Consider the following 13,129-nt stretch of genomic DNA (forward strand, 5'->3'; position numbering starts at 1 on the left):
AGTCTAGTTGTTGCGCGGCGGCAGGAGTTCTACGATCCCCGGCATTTTCTGGAGCATGGAGGTCAAGGACGACATCTGGACCGAAGACATCGCCTGAAGAGGACTGGAGTGGGAGCAGCTCTTCTGACACGGTGAGTAAAGTGTCTCAAAGTGCTGTTTATGTATGGCCCTGTTCACACAGAGTATTTTGCAGGCCGAAAAAATCTGCCTCAAAATTCCTTAAAGAATTTTGAGTCAGATTTTGACCTGCCCACACTATCTTGCCGCGTTTTTTGCTGCGTTTTTTGTCCGCGGCGATTGAGGACAGCAGACAAAAAACGCAGCGAAAAATGCATTTTCTGCCTCCCATTGATTTCGATGGGAGGTCAGAGGCGGAACCGCGGCAAGAAAGGACGTGCTGCTTTTTCTTTTTTCCGCGACTGGCTCCCATTGATTTCAGATTAAATCAATGGGAGGCGGTTTTGGAAGTTTCTTGGTGCTGATTCTGACGCAGTGTCCGAGTCAATATCAAGGCCCAAAAACTCTGTGAACTGGGCCTTATTGTTAGGGCTTATTCAGACGAACGTGTAATACATCCGTGCAACGCGCGTGATTTTCACGCGCCTCGCACGGACCTATGTTACTCTATGGGGCCTTGCGGACTGTCAGTGATTTTCACTCTGCTGCGACTGTAATACGCTGCGGATTTTCCACAATAAAATGTGTTGCATAAAATCCGCAGTGTTCATGCCTAGTGTGTTCCTACCCTAAGGCCGGATTTACACGAGCGTGTGCTTTTTGCGTGCGCAAAAACGTGGCGTTTTGCGCATGCAAAAGGTCCATAACAGCTCCGTGTGTCAGCAGCGTATGATGCGCGGCTGCGTGATTTTCGCGCAGCCGCCATCATTATGACACTCTGTTTGTATGTTTGTAGCACGCGGTGCTTTTCTGTTTTCATTCATAGTTTATACGGCTGCGGAAGTGCTGGGCGTGATTTTCACGCACCCATTGACTTCAATGGGTGCGTGATGCGCGAACACTGCACAAATATCGGACATGTCGTGAGTTTTACGCAGCGGACACACGGACACACGCTGCGTGAAAATCACTGACAGTCTGAACGGCCCCATAGAGTAACATAGGTCCGTGCGAGGCGCGTGAAAATCACGCGCATTGCACGGACGTATTACACGTTCGTCTGAATAAGCCCTAACAATAAGGCCCAGTTCACAGAGTTTTTGGGCCTTGATATTGACTCGGACACTGCGTCAGAATCAGCACCAAAGAACTTCCAATACCGCCTCCCATTGATTTAATCTGAAATCAATGGGAGCCAGTCGCGGCAAAAAGAAAAAGCAGCACGTCCTTTCTTGCCGCGGTTCCGCCTCTGACCTCCCATCGAAATCAATGGGAGGTAGAAAATGCATTTTTCCCTGCGTTTTTTGTCTGCTGTCCTCAATCGCCGCGGACAAAAAACGCAGCAAGATAGTGTGGGCAGGTCAAAATCTGCCTCAAAATTCGGTGCGCGGTTCCAGGCGGTCACAGGTGGGCATGCGCGGGAGTTTGCGGGTGCGCGCGATCGGTCGCACGGGCGGCAGTGTTTGACGGCCCCCATGACGACCCCCATGCTACTCAGGGCCACCATCAGGGGGGGTATTATGGGTACTGATGTGAGAGGCCCGGCCAAACCTAATTGAAAGGGGGGCTCGCAGCTCACGACATTCTTTTGGTGAAAAAAACAAGCCCCATTACAGGGGTTTGTTTTTCTTTTCTACCAAAGGCAAGTCGCGGCAGTTGCCGGGCCCCCCTTTCAATTAGGTTTGGCCGGGCCTCTCACATCAGTACCCATAATACCCCCGCTGATGGCGGCCCTGGCTACCATGATATGGTGCTGGACGGAGTACCGTTAACAGGCGGTGCCACGGTAGGGGGGCCCAGAAATTCCTGATGGCGGCCCTGCCCGTCTGGCCTGCACATCGATGTAGCACGTACGCATTGTACAATGCCATCTGTATGATGTGCACGGCCAGCTTCTTATACCACACCGCATGGTGCTGTAGGGCTTCAGGACTTGATCTTACAAGTCCATCCCTCCCATGTACCTATTGTAGTACAGGATGCAGTCTGGTTTGGGGGTGGCCTTTCCTTCATATATCCTAAATCTGTAGGTATACCCTGATGCACTCTCGCAGCTTATATATCTTCCCGCCATACCTTGCCCTCTTACCCGGCAGGTACTCGGGAATTGAACCCTCCCTTTAAAATGTACCAGGGACTCAAATAGAAATACACTTCTCGGGGGTGTATGCTTGGGAAAACCGGGCACTGAAACGGTCTAATAGGGGTCTCCGTTTATACAAACGATCAAAACTGTGGCCATCTCGGGGTGGGCACGGCTTATTATCAGTATAATGTAAGAAGCGAAGTATTGCCTCATTTATTTATTTTTTTAGGTTTCAGTTCAGTTCTGAAGTTGCTTTGAGGGGCCCATATATTAGAAACCCCCATCAAACACCCCATTTTAGAAACTAGACCCCTCAAAGTATTCACAACAGCATTTAGAAAGTTTATGAACCCTTTAGGTGTTTCACAGAAATTTAGAGCAAAGTAGAGGTGAAATTTTCATTTTTTTTTTGCCAGGAAATCCTCTTTATACCATTTTTTTTATAACACAAAAAGTTTTATCAGAGAAACGCAACTTAATACGTATTGCCCAGATTCTGCAGTTTTGAGAAATATCCCACATGTGGCCCTAGTTCGGTAATGGACTGAAGCAGCGGCCTCCGAAGCAAAGGAGCAACTAGTGGATTTTGAGGCCTCTTTTTTATTAGGCACCATGTCCGGTTTGAAGAGGTCTTGTGGTGCCAAAACATTGGAAACACCCCAAAAGTAACCCCAGTTTGGAAACTAGACCCCTTGAGGAATCCATTGTAGTTTTCATGTCATGCATGCGGCTTTTTGATCAGTTTTTATTAGATTTTTAGGTGGCGTGGTGACTAAAAAACAGCAATTCTACTATTGTTTTTTTATTCTATTTTTTTTACAGCGTTCACCGTGCGCTATAAATGACATATTCACTTTATTCTGCGGGGCGATACGATTATGGTGATACCCTATGTTTATAGGTTCTTTTTATGTCTTATGGCGTTTGCACAATAAAATACGTTTTGTAAAAATATCATTCACTTTTTGTGTTACCTTATTCTAAGCGGCTTTTTTATTTTTCAATCAATAAAGCCGTGCGAGGACTTATTTTTTGCGTAACGAACTGTAGTTTCGTTCAGTACCATTTTTAGGTACATGCAACTTTTTGATCTCTTTTTATTCCATTTTTTGGGAGGTGAAGTGACCAAACGATTGTGATTGTGGTACGGTTTATTATTATTTTCTTTTACGGCGTTCACCGTGCGGGATAAATAACAAAATAATTTTGTCGTTCAGGCCATTACGGACGCGGCGATACCAATTATGTATAGTTTGTTTGTTTATATATTTTTATTAATAATAAATGACTGATGAGGTAAAAAGGGAGATTTTTACTTTTAAAACTTTTATTTTCTTATTTTTACACATCTTTTTTTAACTTTTTTTTTAACTTCATTACTTTGTCCCACTAGGGGACTTGAGGGCAGGAGGCCCTGATCGCAATTCTAATACACTGCACTACATGCGTAGTGCAGTGTATTAGAACTGTCAGCCACTCACTGACAGCAAGCATAGTGGGTCCTGACTTTGTCAGGACCCACTAGGCTTCCGTCTATGGCATAGCCGGACGCCATTGTTAGGTGTCCGGTTGCCATAGTCACCATCGCCGGCCGCTATCGTGTAGCAGGCCGGCGATGGCAGCTTAACCCCTAAAAAGCCGCGATCTCTATAGAACACGGCTTTTAAGGGGTTAATCAGCGGGGACACAGCGATCGGTCCCCGCTGTAGGAGCTGTGACAGCTGCTGTACGAGACAGCATCTGTCACAGCTCCTGTATGTGTCGGGAGGACGGCCGAAATGGCCGTTACTCCCGAGACGTACTATTAGGTCATGGAGCGTGAACGATACAGTTACCATGACCTAATAGTACGTCCAGGAGCGGGAAGGGGTTAAAAAATAAAAATCAAATGTACCCTAAAATGGTACCAATGAAAACTAGAGATTGTTCCGCAACAAATAAGCCCTCGCACGGCTCCGGTGGAGAAACAATAAAAAAAAAGTTCTGCCTCTCAGAATATAGCGACAGAAATTGTGCAGTGTTCAAAAGCGGATAAGATCGGGCACCATTTATCAGTGCCACATCGGCCACAAATCTGCGGATTATTATTTATTTACCGAATTATTATACCCTCTTATTATGTCCTGATGTACTCAGCAAAGTTTACACCAACCCCCACATTATAAACTGAAATACCAGCAAAATCCCAAACAGAACAGTTACCAAGCAAAATCTGCGCTCCAAAAGCAAAATGGCGCTCCCTCCCTTCTGAGACCCACAGCATGACCAAACACCAGCTTACGTCCATATATATGTCATTTTATACCCGGGAGAACCCGCTCAACATTGTATGAGGTATTTGTCTTCAGTGGCACAAATTGGGCACAACATATTGTGCATTAAAACGGCATATCAGTGGAAAATTTAAATTTTCACTTTGCACCATCCGCTGCGCATCAACGCCTGCGCGCACCACGACTTAATACAATGTCGTGGAGCGGGGGGTTATATATGGAGCGGGCTCATGCGCTGCGATCGCTCATATTCTGAAGGTGTCAGCTGTGTATTACAGCTGACACCCAGGACTAACGGACAGGAACAGCGATCACGCTTGTACAGGAGCCTGTAAAAATGATATTATACTGCGATACATTAGTATCGCAGTGTATTGTACCAGCGACCTAATGATCGCTCGTTCCAGTCCCCTAAAGGGACTTTTGGGAGGTTTCCACTGTTTTGGTACCTCAGGGGCTTTGCAAATGCGACTTGACACCCGAAAACCATTCCAGCTAAATTTGAGCTCCAAAAGCCAAATATTGTTCCTTCCCTTCTGAGTCCTGCCGTGGGTCCAAACAGCAGTTTATTACCACATATGGCATATTGCTGTAATCAGGACAAATTGCTTTACAAATTTTGGGGTGATTTTTCTCCTTTATTTATTGTAAAAATTAAACATTACTATGTTTTTCAGAAAAAAGTAGATTTTCATTTACACAGCCTAATTCCACTAAATTCAGCAAAAAAAACTGTGGGGTCAAAATGCTAACTATACCCTAGAAAAATTCCTTGAGGGGTGTAGTCTTCAAAATGGGGTCACTTTTGGGAGTTACCGCTGTTTTGCTCCTTCCAGGGCGTTGCAAACGCGACATGGCACTGAAAAACAATCCAGCAAAATCTGCGCTTCAAATTCCAAATGGCGCTCCTTCCCTTTTGAGCTCTGCCGTGGGTCCAAACAGGAGAAGTAGCTTTACATGTTTTGAGGTGCTTTTTATTCTTTATTCCTTGCAAATATTTTTTAAAATATTTTTTCAGAAAAAAAGTAGGATTTTCACTTTCACAGTCAAACTCCAATAAATATAGCAAAATACCTGTGGGGTCAAGATGCTAACTGTACCCCTAGATACATTTCTTGAGGTGTGTAGTTTCCAAAACCATGTCACTTTTGAGGGATTTCCACTGTTTTGGCACTACAAGACCTCTTCAAATCGGACATGGTGCCTAAAATATATTCTTAAAAAAGGAGGCCCCATAATCCACTAGGTGATCCTTTGCTTCTGAGGCCGGTGTTTCAGTCCATTATCACACTAGAGCCACATGTGGGATATTTCTAAAAACTGCAGAATCTGGGTAATAAATATTGAGTTGCATTTCTCTGGTAAAACCTTCTGCGGTACAGAATTTTTTTTATTACAAATGAATTTCAGCAAAAAAAAAAAAAATAAAATTGTCAACTTCCCCTCTACATTGCTTTAATTCCTGTGAAGCGCCTAAAAGGGTTAAGAAACTTTCTGAATGCCGTTTTGAATACTTTGAGGGGTGCAGTTTTTAATATGGGGTGATCTATGGGGTCTATCTAGTACATAAGGCCCCTAAAGCCGCTTCAGAACTGAACTGGTCCCTGTAAAAATAGCCTTTTGACATTTTCTTGAAAATATAAGAAATTTCTTATAAAGTTCTTAAGCCTTGTAACGTCCTAGAAAAATAAAATAATGTTCAAAAAAACGATGCAAATATAGAGTAGACATCTGGGAAATGTGAAATAGTAACTATTTTGTGTGGTATTACTATCTGTTTTACAAGCAGATACATTTAAAATGAGAAAAATCATAATTTTTGCACATTTTTTCTACATTTTTGCGTTTTTCACAAATAAGCAATGAATTTATTGACCAAAATTTTCCACTAACATAAATTACAATATGTTACGAGAAAATCTCAGAATCGCTTGGATAGGCAAAAGCATTCCAGAGTTATTACCACATAAATTGACATGTCAGATTTGAAAAAATGGGGCTGGTCCTGAAGGCCAAAATGAGCTCGGTCCTGAAAGGGTTAAATGCTCCTGGTATCCCTCCCAAAATCTGATGATACTAAGCCTAGTGCATGGCCGGAATCACAGAACACCTTGTAGAGAACTTCTATGTGCAGTCACAGCTCCCTCAGGTCCTGCACTATGTAGAACACATTGTCTGAAGTGTTACTGTAATGTAGAACTAAGGAGGAACCCCACCTTACCAAACCTCCCAATTCACTTTCTAAATTCATTATTACTGACCTGTGGTAACACCTCCTGGAATTTCCTCCTCCACTTCCCTCTTACACGTTTGATCGCCCCTCACCCGCTCTTCTTCGGCTTCATCCTCCGCTTTAATATTAGTCAGATCTTCCCCCTGATTTCACATATGTAACAATTCAGTACAATACAGCAGAGAGTGCGAAGAATCTAACAGATCAACATAAGAAACCACCAAAATCTATGACCACATCTATGACCGCAGGACCAAAAAGCTCCACACCCCCCTATATAGATCTGGTATAGGGCTCCGCTTCATCTACCTGAGGATTCTCGGGGACATTGTGATTTTCCTCTGGACAGTCCTGGGAATACAGAGGACTGGGACATCTCTCTGGTGGACTTCCCCTACTGGATCCATCTGTAGAAAACACACAGTGGCGGAATTTACAAGTGATGATGAGATGATGGGAGTTGTATCTAGGTGACCCTCAAAACAGGTTCGTCTTTACAAATAATGAACGTCTCCCGCTCCTTACACTGCTGATCAGCCATTAAATCCGGCTCCTCTTCGGCTTCATCTTTAACCTCAACCTTAATATCAATCAGATTTTCACCCTAAACAGACAAAAAAAAAAAAAAAGTTAAATGAACTTGAGTTCAATGACTTTATAGCAGAGTTGTAGCTAGGATCTCCAGCACCCAGGGGAAAGATTCTGTCTCTCTCCCCCCCCCCCCCCCCCCGACATGTTCACTTTTTCTACCAATCAGTGAGGTGTAATTTTTTTTATGTAACTCAAGTATAAAACATTTGTACATTTTACAAACAATATAGTATTATAAGGGAGTTACCATAACAATAAATTAACCCTTTCCTGACATTTGTCGTATGCTTACGTCATATTCGGGCAGGGGAAATATGGAACAGGCTCACGCAGTGAGCCCGATCCATATGATGCGTGTGTCGGCTGTATGTTACAGCCGATACTTCACAGTAACGAGAGGGATTCTTTAACCCATTAAATGGCGCAGTCAATAGCGACCGCGGCATAAAAATAGTTAGAAAGAGCAATGCAATCGCAGGGTGACGATGGTTGCTATGGCAGCCTGGGGGCCTAATGAAGGCCTCCTGGTCTGCCATCTTTGTGCTATTAAGGGGTTAATAGAAGCCTGTCAGAAAGACGATATACTGCAATATATTAGTATTGCAGTAAATAGTGCAAGCAATCCAACGATCGCTGGTTGAAGTCCCCTAGGGGGACTAATAAAAAGTTGTTTTTTTTATGTAAAAAAAAAAATATATATATATATATTAAGGCTATGTTCACACTGAGTATTTTGGGGGAGGAATATCTGCCTCAAAATTCCGTTTGGAACTTTGAGGCAGATATTCCTCTCCCTGCACGCCGATTTTCGCGGCAATTATCGCGCCGTTTTTCGCCCGCGGCCATTGAGCGCCGCGGGCATAAAACAGCGAGAAATACGCTTTCTCCTGCCTCCCATTGAAGTCAATGAGAGGTCGGAGGCGGAAGCGCCCGAAGATAGGGCATGTCGCTTCTTTTTCCCGCGAGGCAGTTTTACTGCTCGCGGGAAAAAGACGCCGACGCCTCCCATTGAAATCAATGGGAGGCGTTCTCGGGCCGTTTCTGCCGAGTTTTGCGACGCGGTTTCCGCGTCAAAAAACTCGGCAAAATACCCCGTGTGAACATAGCCTAAAAGTTCAAAAAACCCTCCTTTTAACATTTTTCCCCCTAGAGCATTGTAAACAATAAACATAATTGGTATTGACGCATCCATAAAAGTCTGAACTTTTAAAATATGTCACTATTTAACCCGCACGGTACACGCAGTAAAAAAATAAATAAAATTAAAAAAAAGGTAAAAACGCCAGAAGCGCAATTTTTTGGTCACTTCATCTCCCACAAAAAATGGATTAAAAACTAAACCTCGCATGAACCCCAAAATGGTATCATTAAAAACTACAGCTTATCCCGCTAAAAATAAGCCCTCATAACACTTAAATCGACATAAAAAATAAAAAAATTATGGCTCTCAGAATTTGGCAACAAAATAAATTTTTATTTTTTACACTTCGTATTTTCCTTGTAAAAGTAGTAAAACATAGAAAAAAACTATATATATTTAGTATCGCCGTAATAGCATTGACCCGCAGAATAAAGTTATCATGTAGTTTTAATTGTTTTATTGAATTCTGTAAAAACGAAGCGCAAAAAACAAATGGAGGAATCGCTTTTTTTTTTCCATTTTCTACCTCACAAATATTTTCTTCCTGTTTCCCAGTACATTATACGGAACAATAAATGTCGCTACGAAACACTAGAACTCGTTCCGCAAAAATCAAGCCCTCATAGGACTATATCGACGGAAAAATTAAAACTTTATGGCTTTTGGAAGGTGGGGAGGAAAAAACGAAAATGTAAATCTGAAAGTGGTTTACGACGGGAAGCGGTTAAAGAGGTCAGTACCGGACTAAAAAATATTGTATAACGGAGGCTAATGGGACTACATAGTGACATAATGAACAGCCTCCTCTTGTAGATACTGCCACACCCCCGCTTGTAGATAGTGTCACACACACCCCCTTGTAGATCGTGTCAAACACCCACCTTGTAGATACTGCCACACAGCTCCACCTTTACATAATGCCACACTCCACTCTGGGAGAAATTGCCAAGACCACCCCCCCTCCCCCCGTAGATAGTGCCACACACCCCTTGTAGATACTGCCACACTCCCCCCACCCCCGCTTGTGGATACTGCCACACCCCACCCTGTAGATACTGCCACACAGCCCCCCTTGTAGATAGCGCCATTGGGGCTCCTTCTAGAAGTCATATACCAGCTCTATATATGGACAGGGGTGTAGGGCTCACTGTAAGAGTGTTATACCTGGCCAGAGCATCGGCAATTCTTTGGCCAGGGATTCCGCTCCAGGAAGAGTAAATTGCAGAGCTGGGATAGTTTCCTGCTCTGCCAAATTATTCAACTGTATCTGCATCCTAAGGACGCAGATACAATTGAACATAGTAGTTGCCGGGACACGTCTCTGTAAATTTGGGACTGTCCAGGCAAATTCGGGATTGTTGGCAACTATGACCGTGCCGCCCAGCCCGGCGCCCCCTACCTTCTTTCTATTCTATTTGTGCCCGGGGCACATGCCCAGCCTGACCCCCCCCCCCCCCACAGCTTTATAGTCATATTTTGAGGAGAATTTAGCGCCATCTACCTGATGATTCTCTGGAACATTGTGATTTTCCTTTTGACAGTCCTGGGAATACAGAGGACTGGGACATCTCTCTGGTGGATTTCTCCTACTGGATCCATCTATAGGAAACACAAAGTGACTGAATACATGACTACTGTATATCTGTCTATATATCACATACTTCTCTATGAACCTTACATTCTATACTTATTTAATCAAAGTCTAAAGGGCACGTCCTGAGATTTGCGGATACAGTTGAAAGTTGTTAAGCGCAGGGGACATTTATTAAGAGCTCCCTGCCAACCAAAAAAAAAGTGCCCAGGCGTGCCATGGAACAATGATACCTCTGCTTATTGGGGAATTCTATATTTCAAAGAGGGAACCCACAGTGAAGACCCTCATCTTTTCTTAGTCACACAAAGTACCTGTAGTAAGAAAAACAACTACACCAAGTTTCCTTTTACCTGGTGCGGTTATGAGGAATGTGGAAATAAAAAATATATGATTACATTTAGTTAATTGGCTTTCAGTGACACCATGAGAGAGGCTGCCTCCCTCCTGGACAGGAAACAGAAGCTCTATAAAGAGAGGGAACACCCCCTTCTCCTCTGTAGCAAGATTCATGAACCCATTAGGACAAATACGTAAAAAATAAAATTTAAAAAGGAAGACGAGCCACACTGTCCTCCTCAATATATACAGTAATCAGCCATAACATTAAAACCACTGACAGGTGAAGTGAAGAACATTGATGATCTCGTGACAACGGCGCCTGACAGGGGAGGAGAGATTTCTTAGCAAATTAACAGTTTTTAAAGTTGATGTGTTGGAAACATGGGCAAGCATAAGAATTTGAGCGACTTTGACAAGGGTCACATTGTGATGGCTAGACGACTGGGTCAAAGCATCTCCAAAATGGAAGGACTTGTGGGGTGTTCCAAGTAGGAGGTAGTTAGTACGTATCAAAAGTGGTCCGAGGAAGGACTTGTGGGGTGTTCCTAGTAGGAGGTAGTTAGTACGTATCAAAAGTGGTCCAAGGAAGGACAACCGGTGACGGAGTCATTAATGTGCGTGGGGGGCACAGGCCAGCCCGTCTGGTCCGATGCCACAGGAGAACTACTGCAGAACAAACTGTTCAAAAACATAGTGCTGGCTATGATAGAAAGGTGTCCGAACACGCAGTGCATTTCAGATCACTGCATTTAGGGCTGCATCACTGCGGACTAGTCATAGTACCCATGCTGACACCAGTCCTCTGGCAAAAGCTTCTACAATGGGCATCAGAACTGGACCAAAAAGCAATGGAAGAAAGTTGCATGATCTGATTAATCAAGTTAACTTTTACATCAAATGAACGGCCATGTGCGTCACATTCCTGGGGTAGAGATGGCACCATGATGCATTATGGGAAGTACTACTGTAGAACAAATTGCTGAGAAACTTAATGCTGGCGGCAGAGTCGCTGGAGGCTGAGACAGTGAGATGCTTTGGGCAATGTTCTGCTGGAACAACTTGGGTCCTGGCATTCATGTAGAGGTTATTTTGAAACATACCACCTACCTAAACACGGTCATATATCAATTAAACACCTTCATGGCAGCAGTATTGTCAAATGGCAATGAGCTCTTTCCGCAGCATAATGTGCCCTGCCAGACTGCAAACAGTATTCAGGAACGTGACAAAGAATATGACAAAGAGTTCAAGTACTTCAAAAAGAGTTCAAGTACTTCAAAGTGTTCAGTGCTCAAAGCGTTGATTTCAACTCCAAATTCCACAGATCTTAATCCGATCGATCATCTGTAGGATGCGCTGGAAAAACAAGTCCGATCCAGAGACCCCACCTGACAACTTACAGGATTTAAAAGGATCTGCTGTGAACGTCTTAGGGCCAGATACAGGAACCTTCAGAGGTCTTGTGGAGTTCCATGCCTCGATGAATCAGAGCTGTTTTGGTGGCTTGAAAGGGACATACACAATATTAGGAAGGTGGTTTTAATGTTATGGCTGATGGATGTAGATCTTAGACTCTGTGCAAACCAAGTTTTGAGCCTTCCATAGGAGTTACACATCAGGAGGACTCCCAAAGTATACCTTCCACGGAACGTTACAACATATCCCACTGTATAGACATACAATGAGCCACGTGGCCTATACAGCCCATTTCCCCTCGCAGGCAGCGCTTCACTGAACAATACACGGTATAGGGGAACAAGGGTGATTTTTACTACTCCCATGCAGAAGATGCAGTCAGTGTAACAGAGGTAAACAGTGATCACCCCACCTTGCCGTCACCTCTTCCATACTCCTCCTTGTTCCCCCATATACTATGTATAATTCATAGAAACAATGCCTGTCATTCTGTATGTACTGTAGTTTGTTCCCCTCTTTCAGCTACCTTGTTCGGTGAGTATGTATTGTGCCCAGCAAGGAGGTGCAGGCTGGAAGTGGGGAGTGTTCTTGTCTGAGGCATGAGCATAGGTAGGTGGACATGACTAAGCATGAGCCGGGGGCACGATATATACTGCTGTGCTGGTGTGGCAAGAAGGGGGTCACATCCACCGTGCACACTGCAGGCTCTATTGTCTCTGTTCTGAAGAAGGTTATTCATAGAGCAAGATCAGGTCAAGCCTATCCCTCTTCCAATCCTCCGAAGCGGAAACACAGTATTGCAAAGATTAATTTCCCCCAGGGAAGTTCCGGTGATAACTGTTCAGTTACATCACTGGAGATTCTCACCTTATCCCTTTAACGGAGTCCTGTGGTGGATGCCATATAGTGCCATCTGCCACCTATAGGCCCCCATTATAAAAAACATATATGTTTAGGGTAGATGTTTTTTACTGGACTCCACGAGATGGAATACTGTAGTTTGCTATGCTATTCTATACGAAGGCCAAAAAGATGGTTCAGTGAGATACCTCAGGTAACGGTTCAAGGTGTGGCCATAGGATTTCGGATATACAAAAATATTAAAATAATCTTATGGGCCAGTAACAGATGTGTATCAACTACGAAAAATATGGTGGCAATGTATACTGCAGATTATACAATAATGTTAGTAAATGAGAAGAATTTCTCTTTGTTGTTTACTAAACCTTTTGTTATTAAGAGTGATAGAATCATGAGCGGAGGGAAAAGTAGGAGACTTTAATATGGAATGACCACTTGGTCCATGTTGGCTGAATTTTGAATAATTAAAATTAACTGA

At 43.6% G+C, this 13,129-nt stretch overlaps 1 protein-coding gene across 1 annotated transcript in view; it reads right to left on the minus strand.

Annotated features, from left to right (window-relative positions):
- The window catches only part of LOC142659810 (uncharacterized), a 43,879-nt gene that overhangs the window by 17,286 nt on the left and 13,464 nt on the right, over window positions 1-13,129 (minus strand). Inside the window, exons 5-8 of the mRNA XM_075836330.1 lie at window positions 9,943-10,040; window positions 7,235-7,313; window positions 7,019-7,116; window positions 6,738-6,852 (exon numbers count right to left, since the gene is read on the minus strand). Of these exons, the coding sequence (XP_075692445.1) occupies window positions 6,738-6,852; window positions 7,019-7,116; window positions 7,235-7,313; window positions 9,943-10,040 (390 nt within the window). The remainder of the gene's footprint in view (window positions 1-6,737; window positions 6,853-7,018; window positions 7,117-7,234; window positions 7,314-9,942; window positions 10,041-13,129) is intronic.

This window comes from Rhinoderma darwinii, chromosome 1 (assembly GCF_050947455.1).
Source record: "Rhinoderma darwinii isolate aRhiDar2 chromosome 1, aRhiDar2.hap1, whole genome shotgun sequence".
In the NCBI taxonomy this organism is placed as follows: Eukaryota; Metazoa; Chordata; class Amphibia; order Anura; family Rhinodermatidae; genus Rhinoderma; species Rhinoderma darwinii.